The 27,501-nt window shown below is 41.6% G+C and overlaps 1 protein-coding gene across 2 annotated transcripts in view; it reads right to left on the bottom strand.

The window, feature by feature from the left end:
• GRAMD2B (GRAM domain containing 2B) overlaps positions 1-27,501 on the bottom strand; it is a 424,374-nt gene that overhangs the window by 268,247 nt on the left and 128,626 nt on the right. The window contains exon 1 of one of the 2 annotated variants that reach the window (XM_069227215.1): positions 6,631-6,864. The exons of the other annotated variant lie outside the window; for it this stretch is intronic. Within the exon in view, the coding sequence (XP_069083316.1) occupies positions 6,631-6,734 (104 nt within the window). The 5' untranslated portion in view covers positions 6,735-6,864. Of the gene's footprint in view, positions 1-6,630; positions 6,865-27,501 lie in introns of those variants that run through there. 2 annotated transcript variants of the gene reach the window in all.

Raw genomic sequence — 27,501 nt, 5'->3', positions numbered from 1 at the left:
GAAACGTCCCCAACCTGAATTTAAGATATAGGCCCTCAATACGACCCTAGCGCTGCATTGGCAGACAGTGAAGACTGCCAAATTACAAGCTTGGTGGTTTCCGATACTCTGCCCGGCCCGCCTCTTTTCAGCGGTCCACTAGGCTGGAGCTGAGCACTTCCAGCAAGGCGGACATCGTAATACCGCTAGCGGTATTACAACGCAAGAGACCGCCAGCATTTTTCCAACGGTCGCATCGCCAGAAAAAGCTGGCAGTCTTGCATCCTGGCGACAGGAATAAGCATTCCTGTCACCAGGATACACTTGCACACTCGTCCACATACCTGCACACATGCACCCACATACTCACACACACACCCACTCACTTGCGTCATACATCCCCAGTCACACTAACATACATACACAAACACCGCAGTCACGCATGCACTCCCTCCCTCCTCCAACGCATACATACATTCACAGCCCTGCACCGCATACACGCAGTCACCCGCTCTCCCTGTTCACTCACACAAACATGCACCCCTCCCCGTTCACTCACACTAACCACACCCCACTTACATACATATGCACACGCACTCACCAATTCCATCCAGTCAATCGCACTCAATCGTTCACACCCGCACTCACCCCTTCCTCATCCAGAAACACTCACACACCCCCTCACCATAATCACTCACACACGCAACCACAAATAACCCCCTGCATTCACGACATTCACACACACAGACACACACCCACCTCCCCGACGATCCACTTACCTAGTCTGTCGAGGTCGTCAGGAGGGGACGGGTCCTGGCGCTTCCACCGCCAGCAGCGCCCTGCCATGCCGTCTTACCGGTTGCAATGCGCCATGCGGCGTCCTTTTGGCGCAGCGGTGCCGGCAGCAGAACCGTCTCTTCACCGCAGACCAACAGCACGACTGGCGTCAGAATTCTGCCTGATTCCAGGCGGAATTCAGAAATTGTTCGTAATAGGGCGGTCTTGAGACCACCAGCACTTGCGGTCTTTCAGCCTGCTGGCTTTGGCGGTCGAAGTCGTAATGAGGGCCATAGAGTGCATTTCAATTCTGATAAATGAGGTCCAGATATTTTTCAAACCCCACTTCATGCTTGAAGGCAAGATACCTAATAAACGAATCAGTCTGGGTGAGTTTGTAAGATACTTTCTTCTACATTTTTTCTGAGAAATAGTGGTCCTCAATTACTTCCACACTACCTGGGCACATTGATGTCCGATTTTGACACAAATATCCTTACTGCAGCAGGGGTGTGGAATTTAGCAAAAAATCTACTTGTGCATAGGACAGGTTGCTTCTTAAATCTACTTGACCTGTAAAAAAAAAAAAAAAAAAAAAAATCTACTTTTGCGTTTGGTCCATGTAGTGCGACGGCAAATTATGCAGCAATCTCATTATGTAAGAACTCTGATAACTGCTTCTCTGATTATGCCAAGGCTACTACTATAGTAGGGTTTGAATACTTGCAATTTCAATCCCTACTATAGCAAGTTCCTTATTTTGCCACCTTTCCAGAGATCTACATACAGGGGCTGGAGGAAGCAGTAAGCAATAGTTCCAGGGCTGGACTGCCTTAGAGTCTGCAAACCTATTAACTTGCCTATTTTAAGGATTTTCACCAGCTCTCCTATAATCCATAATGACAAAGGCTGGAAATGTACTCCTGACAATGGCAGAAGAAGAAGTTTGTCTAGGGTTGGAAAAGAAGTGGTTGGAGGAAAAGTGAACTTGTAAACGCTCAATAGATTTTCACATGAGCAAACCGACAAATGAATATTTGCTCGTGCTAAAATACAGTTCACAAATATTTTCTAGGTGTATGATTTCCTAGTCTACTTCTGTAAGTTCTTATAAATTCATTAAAGCCACTAATTCAAAGATCTATACCATGGGTGCACTTTTGTGACTTTTAGGAACTGGGTCACTAATTAGGTCTGGCATTAAAGTCATTTGGTTTTCATTGAACTTCTGTTTCTCTCTCGATCGGCTGGCTTTACTGTGAGTGATCATATTATGCTCTTCCACAAGGAGCATATTGGCACACAAAGTCGTTTTGTTCAGTGCCGGAAACTACTGTGGCAATCAGTGGCATAACAACACTGGAGGGGACCCCCCTGCTAAGAAAGTGGAGGGCCCCCTCCAGACTCATTCAGGGCAGGCGATGTGCTGAGGGGACCCGTGGAGGGGAGCTGCGGGGCCTTTGTTACACCACTGGTGTGTGCCTTTTGAGACCAAAAACATATTTTTTTTTCTTTTTGCCTGTGTTTGTAACAATGGTGAGGGCCTGGCAGCTCCTACAACAATAAAGTGTTGCAAAAGCCATATCAAAACAAGACACGCATTGACGAAACCAAAACACCCAAAAAACTGCATTAACGGTTGGCTTTGCCAGTGCTTTTTTATTTTCATGCTTCTCATAATCTTCTTGAAAATGGTTACACTGATTTTCCATTAGGAATATTTTGGGGAAATCCTAGCATGCATCAACACATTTTACTAAATGACACTTCAAAGAAATAGCACCTAAAATGTCATAGGAGCAAAACTTTTTTTTTTCCCTACTTGCATTTTTTCTGAATATTTTAATTTGAATTCAAAGAATCATCACTCTTGCTTAGAAGCTCCTGTAGACATCTGCATCTAATCAGGGAGCATAATTCTTAGCCTCATATTGTTAAACCTTTCAAAAATGTGTGTACTCTTTCTGTTTTTTTTACTGGTAACATGGTCAGTAGTGGAGTGTGACCTCAAAACGTTTATTTAAAGCACTCACTCTTATAATGAAGGCTTTTCATTAATGAACAATAAATACAAGTTTGAACAGAATTAACATAAGGACACACATTACCTCAACTGCAGACAGTTCCTTTCGCTGTAAACTGGCAGCCAAAGAGTTTGTGCTGCAGCGGGTTGCGCCTACTTGTCCCAAGGACAAAATAAACATGAAAACATGTTGCCCTTGACCCCAAACAATATGTCCCGGGCGATAGGAATTCCACATTCCTGCTGCAGTGAAGATAAGTTTTTCTCAATATGTCCCAGCCACCTAGCTCTGCCCTGGCCACCGCAAATTCTCAGCTACGGAACACTTTTGAGACTATTGCATTTGAATTTCTCAGTTCAGAATTGGTCTTAAAACAGGCAAACCCGAGACCGGAGTAATGCCTAGCTCCAGCTAAAATGGTGCTGGTGGGGTTCCTGGGCTAAGCCTCAACCAAGTCCATAAAAATCTTTTTTTTTGGATGATCTGCATCTCGTTAAGGTTGCTATAAACCCAAAGTTCAGCTCCATATAGAGTGTCTGTTACTGCTTTTTGTCAATAGATCTGTAGTATTAGTTATCGATTACATGACTTATTTCTTTTTACAGGTGGTCACAACCCTTGATGATTGAAGTAAGGGGATACTTGCTCTGGTTATGTTCTTTCCATTTAAAACAATTCACAAAGTTCACACCCAGCTACTCATAGCAGGGCACACACTACCACTTTGTTGTTAACCTTCAGTTTTTTTTCTTCAAGGGAGAAGAGGGCCTGATTAGCATAACATTACTTTTCTTGAATGAAAATATATATAGTCACATCCTCCTTTTATACAGTAGACTATCGAACAATTTTTGTACATTACATTCCCGGCTCCTAGATCTCAGAACAACATCATCAGCAAACAGAAGGATCTGGACTCTTCTGCCTGTGACGATGGGAACAACAGGGTCAACTTCTTGCAAATACTGAACCATATTGTTTTTTTGGTTATCATGACACTAACTGTATAAAATACCAAATGAAAGAAGTTGTAGGCAGAAATTAATATCTCAAAATAGAAGAAACCTCCTTGATTATTACCAATTAAATCAATCTAAGGGTCAGAAGTAAAAAGCAAATATATTCAGTTATTTACATGTCCACAAGGCACACAAAAAAACCCACTTCTTTTAGGTAAAATACATACCAGCACTCGGAGACAGAAACCTTATGGTAGCAAGTGCTATATAAATAATAAGCTCTTAACAATATGGACATTTCCCTCACAGACATTGACAATCTGTCATTTTGAAATGGCAGTGTTTTTACACAAATTGAACATCAACAGGTAAGAACTTTGTGGCCAACATTCTGTGAATTTCCAAATTGTTTCAAGAAGGTGCACTGAATGTCGAGGACCGACAGTTCACTAATGTAAAATCAGAGTCTCTAGAGGTCGAAGCTGCAGCCTCTGCACTACTCTTTACTTTTCACTCATTTTCTTTCCAAAAGAAAAGATATGGCCGTGGGGGCGGCGAATGGTGGGATAAGGGGACATCAGGGATCAAAAGTCTGATGTCACTTCTGCAGCCTTGGCGTTTTGTGTGTGTTATTATAACATTAGAAATTCCTTGACGCATAAGAATGTGGTCTGGGGACTAAAGTGACAACTTTGGCACTTTTGGCTGGTTGGATTCACATCGTCACAAATCACCTAAATGCGAGCAAATGGATAAATTGCTTTAGGTCTCATTTTGCTTTTCCTTGGGCCCTCTGGTAGAAAACCCACAAATTTAACTCTTATTTGAGCAAATGTGACGAATCCCATCCATACCTTTTCACAAGAGTGTCAATAACTTTCAAAATGACCACCACATTCAATCATACCGCCCAATCTATGATCCAAGTCTTTCATTAAAATGCTTATTGTACTAGATCATGGGTACTCGCAAACATTTTCACGGGCCGCAGAGTTTGGTCTTTGATGTGACCGAGGGCCGCACTGATGGCAGCAGGGTGGCAGTCGGGGTTGGTAGTAAAGTGGGTGTAAGGTACGCAAAGCTATACTTCTAGTTTCTGAATAGCACAACGTGAAACCATAAACTTGGGAATAATCACAGCTTCTCCACTTAACCAAACCGTGTGATCCTAGGAAAATGTTTTATTTCACTTTCCCTCCTTTTTGTTTGATTTAATAATGTTTTTGTATAATTGAAAACTAGGCCACTGAAAGAGTGCAGATAGCTGACTTGCCTCTTAGCTCACCAAAGGCATTGTTGTTGGGGTGAGAGATGGGGGAGTGAATGTTTCTAAGTTCTGGTTAGAAAATTATCACTTTGAAAAAATATATTTCATCAATGCACTGATGTATATAATCTGGTGAACTAAGGTGAAGTTTCTGCGTGTTAATGAAATACACTGAGTTTTTAGCAGACTTGATCATGCTTTTACATTTTTGCTTCAAATATGTCTCTAAAAATGAAGGTGTTTCTGATGTTACATTGTACAGAACCCCTCTCTTATCTCTTTTCTTAACCTTCAACTCACCTTAAATATATGCGTGCCTGTTTATTTACATTTTTTTAATGTTAGTGCGGAGTCTAGCTAAGAGCAGCCCAGTGCTGCTGGGCCGCATGTAAAGGTCAGGAGGGCCGCATGCGCCCCCCGGGCCGTACTATGAGTATCACTGTACTAGATTCTTCATCGGTATAAAACAGCCTGTACCATCTCAGTGAAGGCACTGTGTCCTCTCTGCTCTCTCTAGCAGTTGTCATGCGATGGATCGCGTGCTGTGCTCGAGATCGCATTTGAGAGTAGAGTTTGCTCGTGCAATTGTAGTGGTTCGTGAGTGTGACTTATATTTGGAATACGTGAGAGTTTTCCTGTGTGGCTGTTTCAGTTTGAGCAGTGTTCTGGCTGAGGCACTGGTCCCACGGGTTCTTTACCATGAATTAAATAAAATAAGTTGTTTCTACCCGCATGCAGATTTACAAAGATTTATGTAAACGTTAAATGCTGTTTCTTGACACATAAAACACATACTTAAATCCCCGTCATTTACTCGAAAGTTCCATTTGGCAATATGCCGTAGAGAGTAAATGCAGGTCGCATTCATCTGCAGTAATCAGAAGGTAAAAAGCTTGACTCCCAACAAACTGAACTCGACTTTTCAACATTCAGAGGCCATACTACTACTAGCTTAGCGGATAGTAAAATCTCTTATTTACAATGCCCGGGCTACTCGATCAGTGTGCCAACATGAACAGAGACACTTTGACCCTGGTGCAAAAAATAGTCAGTGTAGTTGCAGCGTTGATAGTGCGAATATTTAAAATGTTTTTAAGGTTTCAAATTTTACCGACGAAATGTGCGATTTAATTTTTGCATCCAAACTTCATTTTAAGAAAATAAAATAAAAATTTGATGACAAGCATACAGGCAAATAAATACACTCGTTTGGACGAGCTAATGGTCAGGCTTAATTTTTTGTCCAATTGTACCGCAAGTCTAAAATCGATTTAGTTTTAAGCACATAACCAATGGCGGGCACCACTTGTGTTCATTTGCGCCCCTAAATCTTGCGAGATGCAAACATGCTTGCAACATGTTTTCTATGGCAGCACAGGGTAGCTCCCTGTTTAGAAATATTGGCTTTGAAGGAAGCAGGAAATCAGAAGTTATGTCTCTCGGATAGCGCCTGACCTTAACCCACCGCACCTGTGATTAAACCATTCACCCTGGATTTCAGAAGCGTTGATCTGGAGCCGCACACCTCCAGTCCACGCGAGAGGCATGGAAAAGCTAAGATAATGCGGACACTGTGAGCATATGTTCGTTCTCCAGCCAAAAGCAAGTGCAACACAAGCGTTACCTGAAAGTGACCGCTTTGGCGTCCTTCTTGGAGGTGGAGACCCGAACGGCCACGGGCCTGCTGGGGTCCTCCAGCTCGTAGTGCGGCTCGGTCATGAGCACCATGTCCCGCAGCGGTGAGCCCTGTGGGCTGTGGGCTGCGGGCGCTGCCTCCCCGGGTCCCTCTCCCTGTGGTGCTGCCGCTGCTCCTCCGCGCTCGGGGCGGGAACCTCGCGCTCAGACCGGCCGCTTCCCTCTGAACTAAACACAAAAACCTCGCTCAACAAGTCCGTCTGGGGGTGTGGTGCCAGAGGGGAGGTCTAAATGCGCTCACGGCAGCGGCTGTGCGCAGTGCGCGTTTCCATGCTGCAACCGGCGCGCGAAAACTTTCGCCTTTCCTCTTAGGCAGGGGTTGTTTGTGAAAGCGCGGTAAGCTCTTGCTGGCACAGGTGATTAATAAGCCATAAACGTAAAAAAGGTTTATCGCCGTCGCTCATGCCTGCCTGCCCTGCCTCTTGCCACCTTGCCTTGAGCATGCCGCGGCTTGCAGCGTGAGGTGTCTGGGGAGGTAGCAGGCGCACTGCCTGAATAATTCAGGCCGTGTGACAGGCGCCCCGCCTGCTCGACTCTCTGGCACCTAGGAGCCCATGAAGCCGCTCCTCCGCCACAGCTGAAAGGACACTTTCTGTGAAGATGTCCACTGGTGAGGCTTCGGCCTTTAATGCGATCAATACACATGTTCATGTTAGCGACGAAGTCGAAGATTACAAAACAGGTACAACCATATTTTTTTTTTTTCAGTTTTGTATAGTGCAAACAATGACTAAAGTTATCAGAGACGTCTCCAACAGAAGAAAGAGTAAAATGAAAAAGTAGCCAATCCTACATAGAGATAGATATTCAGTGGGTAAGTCTTAAACCAAATATTTATAAATGGCAGTAGAGTAGAGCAAAAAAAAATAAAAAATGCAATTTGAGGGGAAACAGAATGAGCACCAGGAAATTCCATAAACAATGGATATCCACTGGTTATACAACTGGCATTTTAGTAGGTAGTTTCTACTAAAATATGGTTGGTAGACCACATCACTGAGAGAAGTAATGGAAACATGATCATTCATGATAGTAAGCTGGACACAAAAGAGACTGGCTAAAGCAGGCCAGATGAAGAAACAAACATATTTAAGAGAAGAAGTTAAGGATGCAAGAGACAAGGCTTTGGGCCAAAAGATGACAGAAGGAATAGCCAGGAGGTGCAAGTGAAGCAACTGCATTAAAGACCAGGAGGCAGGAGATAGGCCAAAAGAGCATGCTTTTTCAGAGAAGGTGAATGCAAAAGAAAAATAGTAAGATGGAGCCGGAAGTGGCTGAAAAAGACAAACTATTAATCAAGTAAAGAAGAAACAATCAGGCTAGGGCCTTGTGAGTGAGGCAGGCCCTCTAGTAAAATGATTAACTTCAGTGAGGAGTCATTGTAGTGTTAGAAATCCAGGACTGATTTGACCAAATTAGTTGCTTCTGGTAAAAAATCAAGCCACTGCCTGTAGAACTGCATTCAGTGCTGCCACACATTTGGAAGCTCAGTCAGAAGAGAGTTGCCATAATCAGGTCTTGAGGAATTGATCTATAGTCTTGAGATCACGTTCAGAAACTAAATTAAGAAAATTAATTTGGGACTGGACACTCATGGCTTTGATTTGTGCTTTAAGGTTAACTCTTGTCAAGAACGCTGCCAAATCAATGATGTCAGGAATGTTGGAGAATTAAGTCCAAGCTTGGACAGGAACGGCAGAGTGAATAGATGAGATAGAGAGGTTTTTAGTGGGTTTAATATAAGGCAGTGAGATGGCATCCAATTCTGGACATATAGAAGGGTTTCAGCAGAACATCCCAAGGAGAGCAAAGTTTAGGATAGATCTATGTTTAGCACTAGAATATTGGATATAACGTTCCAGAGTTCCTAAGGATGACTGCAAGATGTTCAGGATGGACATTATAAAGGTCTGCATTGTAGGAGAAGAGGTGCTGATTGGGATTCGATCTTAAACAATGATTTCCACAGATGTGATCACTGCCAGTCTACCATGCACAAACATGGCGATTATTTCATTCTTTAGACATGACCAAATAAAGGACATTGACAGTGAGGGAATGTAGTATAGAGGCGAGGATCTGGATTTTATCATAAGGAGACCTGGATTTAAAGTATACATTTTCCATTTCAACAAACTGTGTGATCTTGAGCAAACACTGTAGGGATCTTTAAAAGGTCACAAAGTGGAAAATAAAGTTCAAACTGATTTTATCCCAATTGTACTTTTTGTACAGATTACGAGTTCTGTGCAAATTACACTATGACCCATTTTTTTACCTGTGAAAATTCTGACAAGTTTATATCTGGAAGAGTTTGCAAAACGTAAACAGTGTTAAACAGGAAATATCATGCTGTAAAACTGGTTGTGATGACTCTTACTGTTAGTCCACATTGAAGGGAGGAAATCTTTGCAATCATGCACAAAGACATACCTGTTCTGTGTAGTATCAGTATTTGCCAAGACAGATTTTCCACCCAATGTTTTCCTGACTGTAAATTGAAAGCCTCACTTCTCTTGTTTTATTGGAATTACACTTGTGTATGGTTCGCCATTGTCTTACGGCTAGAATGCTGTTGTCTTTACAAGTATATTATGGTTGACTAAGTTATGTGTTTAAATGTGCATAACATGGAGACTGGACATTTTCTGCACCTTGCATGGCCCTGGAGACAAATAATACAAGAATTGATCACAAAGGGACAACTCTTTATGACTCTGCTGTTTGCACTGATGGGTTGTGCTGAAGAGATTCAGATAGAAATGAGAACATTGGTTCCAATCAGAATACTTCTAGCCGGGCACGTAGTGCTATTTCACTGGTACAATGCACCTCCACTCAGATTGACAGACTGGCTGTGTGATCTAACACGCGTTCATTAATTGTCAGTAACATATGCTCCATTTATTATGCAATGTTCAGGCCAAGAAATGTTTGTACCCCACTTAGTGTATACTCACGTAATAGAGAGAATATGCCATGGCAGCATCAGGATGTTTATGAACACAAAGCTGAACAGACGATATACGTGGAAGGTGTAGACAATGAATGGATAGGTCTTGTAAGTCACCTTTTCAGATGATAGTGCTGAAGCATGACAAGTTCTCCAGAACTGGACCCACATTTCGATGGGGTGGAAAAGATTAGAATGCAACACTCTCTTAAAAAATCAGGTATGAAGAAATCTTGTTCTTTTAGTAAATTACACAGTATTTCTTGATAGTATGGGTTCCTTCATTAGATATTTGGATTTAGCTAAGTAAAACCAGTATTTTGCTCACTTCCACCCCGCACAAAGGGAGTTTTCTCTATTTTGAGTATTTCACTCCACATAAAGGTTTCTTTTGCATAGTCACAGTAAATATAATGTCAGCTGCCATAATTACACTGAAAAAAACAACTTGTCAAAAACAGTAATTATAATAGAAATGTAGATTCTGAATGACACATACTGAGCATAATGTATGGTAAGCACAATTGCTATTTTTTACTATCTTTCATCATTACGTCACAGTATATTTTGTCATTTCTTTGCTTTAAGTAAGTGCAACTCGCTTATAAAAACAGACTCAGACGATACTTTTACAGTTCAGACTTATGAATGTAGATAATCTGCCAGTTTGGAGCTATGCATGAGTGTATAGCTGTTGTTGTGAGGGGTTGCCTAAAATGACCTAAATAAGCTTGTTGCTATGGGAGAGCGAGTGCCCAAATGGAAAACTGTAACTCTGCCTGGAGCTTTGAAAAGCAGTACACTGCTCCATGCACATTTCATGTTGTACAAAGATGCAGCATGTTAAGTCGGAGGGGTGGGGGGAATAGCTTAAGGAGGCTTGAGTGATGAGTTTTTTCCTTGGGAAAATGTTTTCCCTTGGAGGAGGAAAATAAAGGAAAACTGTTGATTTTCCATATTTCTGCAATGTCACCCCAGTGGGTTGTCCACTATGCAAACAATTCCCTGAAGTACAGATGGTGAGCAGCGACTATGCGTAGATTCCTAAAAATATATGATTTGCACAATTGCAGTGCAAACTTCTACTGTATTTATGAATGGATAAAAACGTGTGAATCCATGCAAATTGTAGAGGTAGGTCTACCATCTTTCCCTTTGTGAATGTGATTTTCTAAAACCTAGTTCGATAGCTACCAGTTTGCTATAATATCTGGTCCACTATGGCCTAAGCCAAGCAGTACATAGTTGTGAAATGACCCTCTCTCGTGCAAGACTATTTCAGACAGTCTCGGGTTTTTGCCAAGAGGACTTTGTATGCTGAGACATTTAAACCTATCGACACAACGGCACAGATTAAATTTACAATTCCAAAATGCAAATGTGGTAGGCTAAAAGGCAAGCCCGAATTGACCAATAGTATTGTACATCACATGAAGCCACTCAGTAGCACTTGAGCCTGCTGTGATAGAGTCAAAGTAAACATTGATATTTACAAGATAGCATACTGCGTAAAAAACATCGGCGATCTGAATTTTCATACATTTTGACAGAACAGCAATGAATAAATTACAATTAGTTTAGACACAAGAATGTGGTAATCTGTAGTGAATAATTAAAATATTACAATGTTACCTTTCCCCGTTGTCTCTCTTTAATTTCCCTCTGTATCTATGACTAGGCTGAATTAATTAAACTCCTATGTTTACATGTATGCTAAATTGTTTTTAGAAAATCTTGTTTTGCTGGTACCAGACACTCTACGAACCCATCCTAAATAGGAAGTATTACATTGCAGCAGTTATTACATGACTGCTTGTCGTTATATAGGAGGAAAAGGCACATTTAGAGGTGGGTGCAAAATTCAAAGGCGGGCTTTAATCAGTTTTGCACCAGTTATGTTGATGTGCTCAAATTGTGCGGCCTGATTCTGTTAACGTGGAGCCATTTGGATGTAATTAAAGGTTCTTGGAAGGTGCCTGTAATTTTGCTGTTTACCACGAAACACGGGGAGCTTCATTTAGCTTACTGCAATAAAACAGACGTAAAATACTGCAATACTGTTTGCTCCGGTTTTTAACAGGTAACTTAATGGTGCGTTTTAGATACTACTGGAAAGCAGAAGGCACGAATGATTTCATCCACTGTGATTGCGCAGTTTTTTTCACTCACTTTTACCCCCAGACTACACGCTCGTAGTAAAGCAAAGTACAAACATCCAGTTGCTGTCAGTTTGTGCTCAAACTGGAATAAGCAGAACAATTAAAAACAAATATTGGCCTAGCCAGTGTTGGGCCTGATCAAGCATATGCAATGGTTATTTTTTATTGCAGGCATATGCCACACAAAACGAAAGATGGCAATAAGGAAAATATACCACCATATAAATGCGGCACCCATATGCTTGCAATAAAATGTTTAAACTAAAAAAAACACATATACTTTTGATAGAACATTACAGTGTACTTAGAACAAGCATAGAAACTCTTTTTGGTGTAATGAAAAGAAGAACACGTGAGGCAAGGACTCCCTTGAGTGTCATGTTGATTTTTTTAATTTTAATATGTTCGTTTCTGCCAACGATGTTGTAATTTGAAAACTTCTGCAAATTATTCATTTTTTTTTACTTAATTGCTCATCAGAGTTACAGGAAGATAAACAACGGGTCACTCAGATTGCAATTTAATGGCAATTTGTGTATGTGTGTTTGGAGTTTCTAAAATTTTCAGAAGTATCGGTGGTCAATATTTGTGTGAAAAACTTAATCTGATCTAATTTAAAAAAACAATGTCTTTATTCCATGCTTTTGGCATCCTGATGAGGCCTCCAATGACAGGAGATCACTTCACGGTCTTATAGAAAAAGGTGTATCGGAATAAGTAACTAATATATTGTAAGTTAATGTTAAGGTGCATGTACCAATAGTGTGCATGTTTCTGGGTGCTCATGAGAAACAGGAGTCGCCACCATGTTTTTTCCCCATAGTTAGTTTCAGCCCAACAAGAAATAGGTGCCCGAGTCGTGGAAAAAGAAGGAGAAACAATAGTTCTGTTGGGGTATGAAGCTAAAATCAAGTGGAGAAAGTATGTGTGGACAAAAAAAAAATTATTGTCTTCACCTGTGCGTTGGCAAAGGTTAGTGGCACAGTGCAGTAAATTATATAAAATACCACAGTGCGCCCTGTGGAATGGAGGAGAACCAAACAAATAGTGCTGAATTAGTGTCATGGCAGGGCTGGCTGGCTGGCTTTAACTCAGTCATTGTGTAAATTGTCCTCCCTAGCCCACAAAAGTACAAAATCCTGCACCATGCTGCAGACACTGTATAACCTGCAGGGCACTGCCTGTGGCAGACTTTCTGCACATAATATGGCACTGCCCAGACATAGCAGTCTACTGGAAGGCTACATTGCAACTCATCAAGCACATGACAGGCTGGAAGGGTCAGTACATGATCAAACAGTGCATGTTAGGACTCCTTTCAGATAACCCAAAGAGGTAACTGGGTAGGTGCTTTGCGATGTTAGGGCTTATGGGGCCAAATGACGAACTGCGATAGGACAGCTGAGTGCCAGAGTCCCTCCACAGAGAGATTGGAGAAAGTACATGCTGGAGTGGGCTGGCCTGAGGAGGCATATATGAGAAGACCCCACAGGGATGAGAGGGTGGGGGATGACTTACTATTTGGAGTACTATGATGCAGGTGCTTTTGAAATCCACTGAGGAAGACCAGACTGAGATGACGCAATAATTGCATAATGAGCTGGGTGGACGAGAGAGGCGAGGGAGAGGGACAAGCAATACCCAGGGACTTCCCATAGTAACCGGGGTGAGAGAAAAGACAAGACAGTTCCTAATACCGTATTTTACATTTTGACCTGCTAGATGACTGGAAGCTGGGGGGGATAGATATTCAGTGGGTAAGTCTTAAACCAAATATTTATAAATGGCAATGGGTGGGGGACTTATGGTGGACATGTCATTGACTAAATGTGGTGTTGATACCAATGTTAGGTATGGATATTTCCATTACTATGTTGCTTAACTCCTCAGATAATTTTAGGGATGGTTTAAAAATACCTGCAACACATACCAGTTTTATTGATGACCACTGTCACCTGCCCAACGGGGCGAAACTGAGTCTCACACTGGGGTCTATACAGTCATGATCTGTGGAATGTATTCTGGGCTGCCGTGAGTAGGAATGTTCAGATTCCATGCTGTGCAGTGCAACTGTCATAACATGTTCATTGCTGTTGGTCATTTCAACTGTTAATAAAGACATTTAAAAAAAAGTCTGCGGGGCACCGGATGAGTATAATCACTGTTCTTGTGGGTTTCTGAGGGGCCCAAAAGTCACTTTACCATTAACATGACCACAAAGGTGACCCTTTCAGTATATTGACCCTGTTAGACTTACCAACAGTAATGGTCCCAGAAAAGGAACCCAGTGGATGTCCATGAATAGAGAAATATTGACTGAAAGAAAAAAGGAGAAATCAACCAAATAATTTTGTGTCAGAAGCATAGTACTGATTTTCCTCAAGTGTCAATAGGTTTTTCACCTTATCCAGAGTAGAGGGAAGGTAATAGGTGAGGGTATTAGTGAGGGGTCTGTCTTAAAAAAGTGAGAGCTACTCATTCAGTCAGAGGTTGCTGATGGAGGAAAATCAATCTATCCTGACAACCTTTGTTTCTTCTCCACAGGCTAGTGTGGTAAGTTCTCAGAGAGAACCAAACTGGAGGTGTTAAGATGGTTGGTCGTGGAGCAATGCAGGCTTGTACTAATAGCATTCCTCTCCCTTAAATGGATAATCTACTGGACATATTTACAGAATGCAATGAAGTTTGATTTGTAAAAGGGGTTAGTCATGGAGGGAGGAGAATGTATCCTGACAATTGTTCTCCTCCTCAGAGAGAAGTTGTCTAGGCAGGTCTTCTTGGTGTCGGAGTATGGTCTTCTTGGCATGTGGGAACAGCCTATCTCAGGGCAAAAACCCAGATGCCAGAATGTAACTGGAAGTCTAGAGTTGCTCCAGAAAATAATATTTAAAAGGAAGGGAAAGACTAGAGACCAGAGAAGCCTTCCAACGGTCCAGGTCCAGGCCAAGCAGTAAAGCAAAGAGCAAGGAGAAAACAAGGAAGGAATAGAGAAAACTGAGATTCCACTATTCCAATGAAAGAGCAATCAAGCAAGAACAAACAGCAACTCAACTAGACCCTAAATGGACTCCCCTTAAATAGTACCAAACAGAATGCAATGCAACACAATCCAATTAATTTAATGACAAACACCCAAATAAAAAAAGCAGGAAATGAAATTAATGTAAGGACTTCCAAAAGTTGTTAAATGAATGAATATGTGTTTTTTTAATAAACAGTGCTTAAAAAACCTGAGGTTCCAGAAAACCCTCCTGCGTGCGCCATCACCAAGATGCTGGCATGCAGGAAGGTACTACCCCATAATCCTGTGCGTGCTCAGATCAAATCTCAACATCCAGGTACAAGAGAAAATGGGTCACAGCACATAGCAGCACTCCAAGATATAAGGATGTGTGAACGGATACCCACAGGGGCTTCTGACACACCTGACCACAGCACAACAAAAGGAAGGGGAAAAGTCCTACATAAATACCCCTGACTCCATGACTTCCTAACTCTAAATGAATACTTCACATTAGATGAATGCTTTGAGTTTTGGTACTCTGTCGCGGTCACATTTAATTTGATAAATTTAGTGAAAATAAATCTACACATTCAGGACCTTCATATCCCTGATGGCCAAAGGCTGCAAGTATTTGGATTTCGCCCCAGCATTGAACTGAATTTCCCAAAGTTCATGCCAGTGAGGATTGTAGATGTGGCCTGTTTAGGAAACTACAAGGTATGATGTGAACCTGAAATAGCTTGTGCAGTGTGGCGCCACTTGTTGTACCTGACTCAGCAGAAGGCATTGATCAGTAAGCGGCATAAACTGACCCCCCCAGCCTTTTGTAGGAGCAGCCAGGACAAGCTAAAAATAGGATGTTGTTGATGGTCCAGTGAAGGACTGAGGAATGGTTCAAAGTGCAGGTTCTGGCAGCTGCCCAGGGGCCTGAAACGTGGCTGATGCAGTAGAAGAAAGTGGCACCCTTCCAGGTGGAAGGAGAAAGCCAGAACAATGTTAGTAGGTTGCAGTAGTTGCCCCTTCTGAGATAGTGGTGGGTAACGGAGTGTGTTTGTGGCATGCAATGTAATGAGGACTCAGTGGTCTCTGCATTCCCTCTTGATGTCCTGTCCTCTTGTAGACACCTCTAAGGCGATCAGGGCTGAGGCATGTGGGAGTCTTTACCATGCGTGCCAGTTCATTAGCAACTCTCTTCTGGTCATCACTCCAGATGCACCAGTAGGGAAAAGGGCTGAACCTTGGCACCTCCTCCATCTGGGAATGTCATCAGGAACAGTCAGCCTCAAGGAAAGACATATTTTACAGTCCAATGGTAGGCCAAGTCTTAGACACATTTACCTCCTCTTTCCAGAACATTGCAGTGAGCTTAGCATATCACTCTTTTCTAGGGCATGGCCAACCTACCTTGGTCTCCAACATTTCCTAGAGGTCACTAGTTCTGCTGACTCTAAACCCAATAAATATTAAGCAGCCTGTTCTAATTTTCTGTCAATGAACAGTTCCACAGGGGCATTACCATTCCTTTGTCTTTCAGCAATGTCTTTTGGCTTGGGTGTCATTGTGACTGTGAAGCTTGAAATCAGAATGGTAGTGGCAAGCATGGTGTCTTCTCCAGGACAGTGGTAGATTCCATTGTACCTGTATGCCGTGCCCTGCCTGGTGAAACCAATCCAGAGTGCATGGTGGGACTAGTAGCATCTGCTCCACTGGTGTACCCAAAAGCCAAGGATATAATGATAATTTGTTCCTCACGGAGAGGTGCACTCCAAGTAATGCCAAAAGTAAGATTCTTGGGGACTCCTAAAGTGCTCTAGTAGGGGACCATTCTTTCTTTCATAAAGTCTCATCTAGTACAAATATGCATGTTTTTAGAACAAGAAAGTCAAATATGTATTCTCCTAGTTTTGAACTATTTCTCTGGCCTCTGTGACTTAACAAGATCTCAAAAGAAATTGTGAATGTAAATAATGTGGATAATTTTTTTAATAATTAACTCTCACAACTTCTACGTTTTAATTTTGGACGCTAATGTCTTCATTTTCAAATTCTTATCTTTCTTTCCATGAATCAAACATTTTTGTTGTAATCTTTAGATGTTGGAATGTGAGGCAGGTTCTATTACTGTATTACTTGGAATGTTTAGGGTGAGTGTTCCAGGACGAGTCAGTTGGGGCCTGGCTGGCCTAAGCACGCTACCCTGTTGAACTGTCTCAAATAAAGACTTCTACTATATTGAAGATGTTTGTGCTTATACCACAGTTTGGTAATGACTGGCCAGTCATCCAGGGACATTTCAACATAGGAGTAGTATTCAGATCCTATTTGGATGAACACGCTTTTTTTTAGCAAAAAGGAGTAGGTTGTTTTCCAGGTCCTGTGCTTCTCTACCTTCTGCCATTGTGCGTCTATACACTGGTCTTCTAACCTGCCAACCTACTCAGAGGCTTGGTCTTCTACACGATGTTCACAGGCTAGACAGCAGGCTTGAAGTTTACCCGCTGCTCAAGAAGTCCCTGCGTGGTCCATTGAACGCTCCTTCAAATGGAGCATCTCCTCAGAGTTTCACTGCACAACCTTAGCCCATAACCCAGCAAGCCTGCTGGGCCTTCTCCACCTTAATATCCATAAATATACATTACAAGCATAGAACAGTTTTTAATCTCAGAAGAAGGGCACAGTTCCTTGGATTACAGTTTCATTCACAGTTCCATGGTACTCTAGATGGGCTTCTTAGCACTAATGTCTTCAACTTCACATCTAAAGGGCAAGTAATTAGAAAAGTTTATGGTATGTATGGCATTCTGTTTTTTTTCCTCTTCTGCAGCGTAAAACACTTTTCTAGCATCATCATGTCTTAAGGTTACTTTACAACTCAGGAGCAATCTTTAGGCCCTTCTAAGTGCAAGCTTTTGCTGTGTCACACCTTAACATTGAAATTGTTCCACAAAAGTCATTCACTAGATATCGTTCTTGAAAACGTCTTTGGGGATTCTTTATGGATTTGTCCAGTGTTATTTTGCTAGGGATGCACATTGCACAATTCAACTACTACCCTTTTTGGCAAAACCAAAACCTTCAGTCACGGTATGGGACCTGTTTGAAAGCTACTTAGTGGCTTTGGATGGACAAGATTTTAGTGCTAATAAAAAAAGCTCTTTTGATCAGTGCCCTTGGGAAGGAAGGACAGCATATTTGCAAGTTTTTCCCAGGTGCCAAGGGCCAACAAGGACATGGAATTGCAGATGGATATGAGGAAGCAAAGATGAGGTTGGGGAAAGGATCTGCTGAGTCAGTTAACTTGGCTATGACTCACTACAAATTCTACATCTAATCACAAAAACTTGTCAAATGAGTGAATGATTTTGTTGCTAGATTACGAGAACTATCAATCAAATGCCAATTTGGAATAATGCTGGATGAACTGAATGAAGATCAGCTCATTTTTCAATGCCACTCCAAAAACATGCAGGAGAGACTGGTATCTACCAGAAACCCTACTCTGAAATAAGTCACAGAGTTTGTAAAAAATAGTTGAAGAATCAAACTCATGCATGAGAGAGATGAAGAATCTGGAATATAGGAAGGGAGTAGATAAGCAAATGCTGCCAATCCCAAGGGCAAAGTGAATGTTGTGTGTAAAGTTAAAGATGTCAAATGAAAAGTGGGAATTGGCTTGAGAAGTAGTGGTGGATCTTCAGGGATAGGACACCAAGCTTGTGGTCGGTGAGGGAGTCACTACCTCTTGTCTGCTTAAAGAAATTGTTTTGAGATAGGCAAAGAAAGTAGGAAGTGTGGCAGACAAGGACACTACCAGCCTTTGTAGAGGAAGGTCTAATGTAGCCATAGTAGGGGAGAAATGTGATTGCATTGATCAGATACTATGTGTGGAAGGTGGTAACAATCCAAGTAAGAGTCAAAGACAAAAGGCGTGATTAATTGTGTACAAAAGATATTGATTTGATGGTATATCCTGGAGCAATGCACACCATCATTCCTAAAATTATGCCAGTCAAGACAAGGGGCTAAGTCATACTGAAGCCCAAAAACATCGATAGAAAGACTACCAGGGGACCTCCATTGATGTGCTTGGATACTTGTGGGCAGGTATTGGTTTTAAAGATCAACAAATTAAAGACAAGGGGCCAGATGTATCAAAGTACCGTTTTGCATTTCCTAAATAGTGAATTTTAAGAAATAGCTATTTGAGAAATGCAAAATGGGATGTAAGAAAATAGTGAGTCCCTAATAGCGATTTCTTAAAATTGGCAATCGCGATTATGGAATCGCTACTGGGGAATGGAACTCCATTCATCTCTATCGGTCTGAAGGCCCATAGTTGCAAATGGTTTTGCATTTTCCTTTGATGCGCCCCCTCAAAAAAAATTGTGCACATGTGTGCACATGTACATGCCACTTTTGAAAATGCATTTTTAACTTGGAGTTGGTGCTAATTGCATTTCCTAAATGCCCAGTTTGCACTTAGGAAATGCATGATACATGTGCTATGGTAATCGCAAATAGGTATTTCCTATTTGCAATTTCCTATTTAGGGAATCGCGATTTGCGATTCGCAAATTTGAGTCGTAATTTTAGGGAATCACTATTTTAGCGATTCCTTAAGATTGCACTGCAAATGCCTTTCATAAATTGTGAAAGGCTATTTTACATTCGCAAACAGTAGAATTTTGCGACTTGCACCATTTGCGAATGCAAAATAATTTAATACATCTGGCCCAAGGTGTGCTTAGCTAAGGCTGGTCCACCCATTCTGGGATGGGTTCACCATTACGACCTTCATATAATAATATATCCAAGGGCTCAGGATTAGGCCATGGTTGTTAAGAACACTAATGTTGAGGGAATAGTTGGTGCTGCCAATAAGGTTTTCTCAGAAAAGATTGGGATGCTGAAGTGTTATGGTTCAAAATTGTACGAAAAGAGAGAGTGGTGCCGGTTATGCACATGGGGAGTAGAATACCCATGGCAGCAAGAGAAGGAAGTAAAAAAAAATGCTAGGTGAGATGATGTTAGAGAGAATCATTCAGTCTATGGAGTTTGTGGAATTGGTGTCCCCAATCATGATCATCAAGAAGGCTGAAGGGAAGTTGACATTTTCGTGGGTTTTAGGAGTCTCAACAGCAACATTGCAATGGACAGTTTTCCTTTTGCTCAACATCATTGATATGGTACTGATGTTGAGTTGAGGTAGGTTTTTCTCAAAAATTAGATTTGAGGAGCATCTATTCCAGGAGAAAATGGCATACTGATTTTAAATCTCTGAGTACCGTCATTACTTCTTATGGAGTGTTGCAATTAGCATGTTTTGCTGTTCAGGTTTTCCTTGGCGACCAGCGTATTTCACACTGTGATGAATTTAATTTTCAAGGATTAAGATCTTGTGCTGTTTTTTCAGGCGATATACATATATTTGAAAAAACAGTGTAGGAGCACAATTTCGCACTGAAGGGGGTGCTACATAAAATGGGAATGTCAGATTTAACCCTAAGAAAAGGTAAATGTAAATTCCAGGTTGAACAGATTAAGTACTTAGGTGTACAATTTCAAGTAATGAGTTGCACCTGAAGGCTTATTTGTTGAAGGCATTCGGAGAAGCACTTGTACCCAAAAAAAAAGCTCAAGCACGATCTTTCCTGCATCTAGTTGAATATAACTCAAATTAATATTTTACTTTTCTGAGAGAACTGAGCTCCTGGGGTTGACATTACAGAAAGGGGAGTTGTTTTTTGGTCAGATTTACAGAGAAACATTTGGAAATATTAAAAGGACAATTGCAGGGTCCAACTCTCTCATTTCTTTTAATTTGAAGAGGAAATTGTGTATCAGACTTGATGCAAGTATCTAGTCGTTAATAGGCATAAAAAAGCTATATCTTTTGCTTCTCCATCTCTCTGACAACCACCAACAGAAACTATGTTGTCATAAAAAAAGGGGCATTGACTGTAGTGTGGGCACTGGAATATTTCCACACCTACATTTGGAGGCAGAACATAGTTGTGAGGTCTGATAACAAGCCATTGCTGTGAACCTTGCATCCTAAGGGCACGATGAAAGTGGCAGCAGAATTAGTAAGACTGGCTTCAAGACTCCAGCATTTCAATTGTACCATATAGTATATACCAGGACAGAAGAATAGACAGGCAGACATTTTGTTGAGGTTGCCTACACAATGTGGTGACGGGAAAAGTGTAGATAAATATGAGGAGGTTGTGGCAAGTATTCAGGGCAATATGAGTGTATTTGGGCTAATATTAAAGCTTAGAGAATATCCGCTAATGTGGCTGATGAGGTGTTGGATGCTCTCAGACAACTGGTTAAAAATGCAGAGGTGAGAGAGAAGTGTTTACAGTTGAGTGTTAGATACTTTGCTAAAGTCAATGGTGCAGTAGGATTGGGAATGAAGGAGTATTAATTTGGGGGAAATGTTTATTCTGCTTGAGCCTTTGAGATGAAGGATTATTAATCTAGCCCAGTGGTTCCCAACCTTTTGACTCTTGAGGACCCCCAATGAATCATTACTGGAAGCCGGGGACCCCCAAGCAATTTGTACGATTTAAATTTAAAACATTAATTTAATTTGCAAAAAATACACAAACAAGTAAACACCAAACAAATAGTTGAATAGCACCTCTCATACCAGTGTAGGGTGTCGGAGCACTTTACAGGAACTACAAGGTGTAGGAGTAACATGTCTGGTAGGCATTTTCTAAGAGTGCCTTGTCTGGAGAAGCAAAAACTCAAAATTCAGAACATAACACAGTGGTTTGTGTTGACTTTATTAATAAGAATGTATTTCTACGCAAGCAAAACCTTTTTAGCAGCATACGGAAAACGAAAGACTGGGGAAAAAACATAACTTTCTAATTTGGCCCGTGCAGTTTGCATGCAGCTCTGTGATGGCAGTTTATAGCTCACTGTGCTAGATTAAGATTGTAACTTATGAACTGCTCAGTAACAAAAGAATCTCTGTAACAAAAGCAGTAACCCACTATGATATGCACAACAAATACTGTTCTTTGCATGATACACACTCTTTGCAGCAGGCATATTAACCATCTGCGCTACCTTAGATGAGTCAAAACTGCCACTGGACAAAACCCCCATCTCTCTCCAACAGGTACATTAATCAGCCAGAGTTATCCTGACGCTTTTATTTTTGCCCAAACATGGCTTTGCAGTGCTTTTAAAACTGCTGCACTAAGGAAATAATAAATATAAAAGCACACACTTTTCTGTCAGAGGCCCTAGCTGGAGGAGGGTCTTTCTGCCAACCCAAGCCTGTGAACCCCCTGGGAATGTGTCACGGAGCCCTGGGGGGCCATGGACCCCAGGATGGGAACCACTGATTTAGACAATAGACAGCATTTAGAACAAACTCTTAAGAGAGTGAAGGTACATTTTTGGTGGCCTGGAATGATCGGGAGTTGCAAAGGGTTAAGCAGTGTAGAGTCTGTAGACAGTGAGAAAAGGTTCCAGGTAGACAGTGGTGTTCAGCGACTGAAGTATCTAGGTGATCTGTGGGATACTGTGGCAAAGGATTTAGGGCCAGATGTAGCAAGGTCTTTGTGCCTCGCAAACAGCGAAAATCGCTGTTTGCAAGGCGCAAAAGCCACATCGCGATGCCCATTCCCATTTTGCGAGTCGGTAACCTGGTTACCAACTCGCAAAATGGGAATGCTAGTCGCAAATAGGAAGGGGTGTTCCCCTTCCTATTTGCGAGTCGCATCACAATGCAGAATTGCTCTGTGACCGTGAACGCGGTCACAGAGCAATTCGCAGTTACCACCAGTGTCACACTGGTGGTAACTCATTCGCAAAAGGGAAGGGGTCCCCATGGGACCCCTTCCCCTTTGTGAATGGCCCTGAAAACATTTTTTTCAGAGCAGGCAGTGGTCCTATAGACCACTGCCTGCTCTGAAAAAATGAAACTGACACGTTTCCTTTTTTCGTTCGTAATGCATCTCATTTTCCTTTAAGGAAAACGGGCTGCATTACAAAAAAAATAAAACTGCTTTATTTAAAAGCAGTCACAGACATGGTGGTCTGCTGTCTCCAGCAGGCCACCATCCCTGTGAGTGCTGCGAGTCGCAAGGGGGTCGCAAATTGCGACCCACCTCATTAATATTAATGAGGTGGGCCTTTGCAACCCCCTTGCGACTCGCAGAGGGGGTCATGGACACCATCCTGCATCCGGCTTTGCGACTCGAATTTCCTACATCTGGCCCCTAATCTGACTCATGTGGGGTCTGTCTGAGTTGAAGCATTTTGCTCTGGTGTTGGTTGAAGTCCATAGAAGGTCACTTGAAATTGAATTTTCCAGGTAGATAATGTCAGGCAACACCATCAAAACTTTGAAGAAAATCTGTTTGAGGTAAATATCCCCAACACTAGTGTTCACAAAACAATGGCACAGTTGTGCTCATTGGACGTGGTAAATTTCTTAGTGGTATATGGCATTAAACATATTAAGACCTCTGTGTATAACCCCTTAAACAAATGGTATCATGGAATGAACAAATAATCTGGTAAAAGAAACTTAGAGATGGCATGCAAAAGTTGAATAAATGTTGAAAGTTTGCTAGACAACATGATGTGGCTGTATCACACCTGTATTAATGGAGTAACAGGTTACTTGTCGTTCTTGATGAGGAGATGCGGAGTGCCAAACACCAAATTATCATTGGTTGGTTGGTTGGTTGAAGAAATGCCATACAGAAGCAAAGAAAGAAAGTATGATGATGGGCACATTGCTGTCAATGGAGATTGGGTGGAAAAAGGTAATTGGGTGAAAGTCAATTTCAGGGCCCCTTTTAACATGGCCATAGTGAGGCAAATTATATGGAGTTGGAGAATGGTAGAAAGAAGCGATTTGTTTAGAGTGACTTTGATCAGGAGAACAAGTGTGGTTTAACTGTAAAGATCAAAAGAGAGCAAGTGAATTGGAGCTATACTGATGACAAAAAGTGCATGGCAGTACAGAATTTGGTTCCCAGGGCAAAATGTGGAGATGGTTAATGAGGCATGGTTTCAGGACCGAGAGAAAAGGTTTCCCAAAACCATGCTGCCATGCATGGCAACAGAAACTGGAGACTGCCTGTCAGGCTACAGGAATGTGTGTGGTGAATTTGCCGTTTACTATACTTTTTCTCCCAGTGTTGTTTTCGTTCTGTTAATTCTGCATTTCTCCTTCCCAACTGATCCATTTATTTTTAGTGTATACATTTCATTGCATATGTCATCTTTGTTTTGTCTGAAGAAAGGATGTGTATTATAATCTTTAGATGTTGTAACAAGACATGTTCCTTAATGTATTGCCTGGAATGTTAAGGGCAATAATTTCTGGACAAAGTAAATTGAACAGTATCTCAAATTGAGATTTATCTTACAAAACTGAAAACCCCAGTGCTTTTTCTACAATTTGTTTTTGACTTTTGGTTTTCGAGACATGCTAAATTTTATAGTTCCACTGTCTTTGTGTCAGGATTGATTTCAATAGGATAAGGGTCCTGCAATAGTTACAAGGTCCATTGGTTAATATTAATGTTTCCGGAGGTAAGTCTGTCAGCAACTGCTGTTCAATTATCACCCAGCGGCAAAGACATGGGGAGATGTCGTCAAGGGATTCACCCGTCTGGCAGAACGGTGATAACAGTCACTGTGGTGAGCCCTAATCAGCATAAATGAATCCTGGGGACCTCTTGACTTCAAGGAGTCAAGGTATGGATGGTTAGCATCATTCACAAGGATTTGAAGATTGTGTTTTTTTTATTTAGAGGAAAAAAGTTAATTGCTGTAGAAAAGGAAAAACCTAGGTTGAGAATTGTTTTAGCATGATTTTGTTTCATTGTCCTGTTATTTAAATGCCCACCACAATACCTTTTTTGCTGTTCAAGACGTAAAGAAGGAGTGTACAAAAAATGCTACTTGAATTCACTTGCTGGAAAGCATTTGTCCAGGTATGTAACTAGTCAGTTCTCTGACCACATCTCTGGGGGAAGATAGTTCTAAGTCTGCTACAAAGTTTTTTTTACTGCTGTTGGTCTTTTTCTGCTCCTACAAGCTATGGCTTGGATACAGTTCAGATGGTTCAGTTGACACTGCTACCAAGGGCTGGAAGTCCACTTAACAGGAAGTGCTAAAATCCAGCAGTGGTGCACAGGCCGTTAATATACTATGTATCAGTATAGTGCTGAAAGTCACTGCTAATTTACCGGGAGTGTCTCTCAATGATCTCAGACTGATTATGATATGTCACCATTCAACACGTACTGCCCTGAATAGGTCTCTCCCACAAAATAAATGTTTAATCTCTGTGAACTACAGATATTAGATGACCACAAAACATCTGCTGTTAGATTCACAGGATACAGCGCGTTCTAAAACTCTTTAAGAGCCACCAGCTGCAAAGAGCCCTCTGAATAGTTAAATTACTTGATTTAGATTTCAGCCAGGGTTAATTTGTGGTCGACATGCAAGTGAGCCCAGTCCTCCATCAAAGGATATTCAAAGTTACCAACTTCACTGTGAAAGCATTGGGGGAAATCAGATTGATTATTCTAACTATTTTAACTCCAATCGAACGAACATTGGGGAAAGTGAACACATTGGGGGCTGAGGGGGTACAAATTTACTATTCTAACTGCAGCAAAACAATCTTTGTCCCTAACTGGAGGAAGAGGGCATCAGACTTGATATTCCAACAAATGTTGCGGAAAGTGCATATATTGTAGGGTCAGTTTTACTATTTTAACTCCAATCTAATAAACCCTGGGGAAGGTGCATACATTTGAGGGAGGGGTATCAGATTTACTATTTCTAATTCGAGTCTAACAACTGATGGGGAAAGTGTGTACTTTGGGGCAAGGACAAATTTACTATTCTAATTCCAATCTAACAAAGAGAGGGGAAAAAAAGCATATGTGTGATGGGTTAAGGTGAATCACATTCATTACATGCACAGAATAGAATTAAAAACATCGTTAAAAGGTCACATTTTGTAGCAAAAGTAAACATGTATACAAATATATAATAAAAATAGTAAATATCTTAGATTAAATAGTATACCTCAAACTCATCCATAAATCACAAACATTAAACAATTCTCTTTATCTTGAAATAGACCTGTACCAACAAAACATGGTCACACTTTATGATCATCCCAAGGATGTCACTAACCTGTTCTCCAAGTCCCATCTTCAGGCACTACAAGGATAATGACACCATGCAAGTGCTGCTATCTTTGAATATAATTAGTGATGTTGCTGTACACAGACACTTCATCCTGCTCTAATTCTATAATGTTTTAAGGATAAGTACCTGTGCTAGGCTTTGATGGTGCAATAGCATGTATGTACTCAGAACCACAAGGATGTGTTGGTCTGGATCAAAACATACATGCATACATACACTACATATTTACTTAGAACCTGCATGATCTGTTGGTCAGGATCTAAGCTACATTGCATGTTATTTATTGAGTGAATATGTGTAATATAAGGTCAATTTCCCTGCCCCCAATGTAAGATAAATTTAACTTTTCAGAGTGACAAAATGTTTGGTTCTTTCAATTAAATCACCAGAAATCTCAATAGATGTTACAATAACTTCGTTCTTAAATGGTTTAAGGTGAATTGTACTTGCAAATATTAACCAAAAGGCATGTGTCTTGCAGGAAATTAGGCTAAGGGTTAGAAATATCCAGCAACTGTTCACTCTGTGAGAGGAGGGTTGTGGCATTGTGCTGTGGAGCCCTGTGAAGCCCTTCTCTCTCTTCCCTCCACCTTTGCCACCACTAAAAAATAAAAGCTTCTGATGCTTCTGCAATGTACTGAGGGGTGCTTAAAATCTGTCTGTGCAAGACGGGGGTTGTTCCGTTGCCCTGCTGTCACGCTAATCCCAGACCTCAAAGCTTTGCTTCCTAGTGGAGTGGGGCTGCCCAACTTCAGAGAAACACTGGTGCTTTATGGATCAGTCCGTAGCCAGCTCACATATTTGGAAGAAGCCCTGGATCTCCAGTAAATACTGGGCAAGGGGATTGTATTCCTCCTCATGACAAGTTTGGTCTTTAAAGTATGGGACGCTGTGGCACTGAAAACAGGTCTAACCTCCTTCCCCTCCCCATTATCCCCATCTTGTCCAATCCGGATTTCACACCAGGGTTGCTCCACAATAGATTTCAGCGATGGACGGAAAGGTGTTGTAAATGCATTGGGTGCCTGTTCAATGCCAAAGGGATAATCCCATTCGAGCAGATGAAATCTGACTACAGCCTGGAGGAATCGGACGGCATCCAGCATCTTCAAATAAGACACTGGGAAATGCAACCTTCAGTCAGACTACACTCAGAGAGGCCCCTCACACCTTTTGAAAATTGGGTATTCCACAAAAAGGAAAACAGTTCTCATTACAGAACTTTTCCCCCCTATTAAGCAAGGGGCACCAGTAACCAAATCTGTAGGACACACTAGATGGGAGGCTGAACCAGGCAGGACCCTTTCAGTCCAAATGTGGGAGGGCATTTACCAGAGAGCCCAGCACTCAGCCCACAATATGGCCAGTACTGAAACAGAGTACAAGATAGTCTGCTACTGGTACCTTACACCAGCACGGCTCCATACTTGGAACCCGGAGAAGCTGCGGAGGGACAGGCACCTTGCTACATCTTCT

Source organism: Pleurodeles waltl, chromosome 1_1 (assembly GCF_031143425.1).
Source record: "Pleurodeles waltl isolate 20211129_DDA chromosome 1_1, aPleWal1.hap1.20221129, whole genome shotgun sequence".
Lineage (NCBI taxonomy): Eukaryota > Metazoa > Chordata > Amphibia > Caudata > Salamandridae > Pleurodeles > Pleurodeles waltl.
Note: the sequence above shows the minus strand (reverse complement) of the source record. Positions and strands in the feature narration are given on the sequence as shown.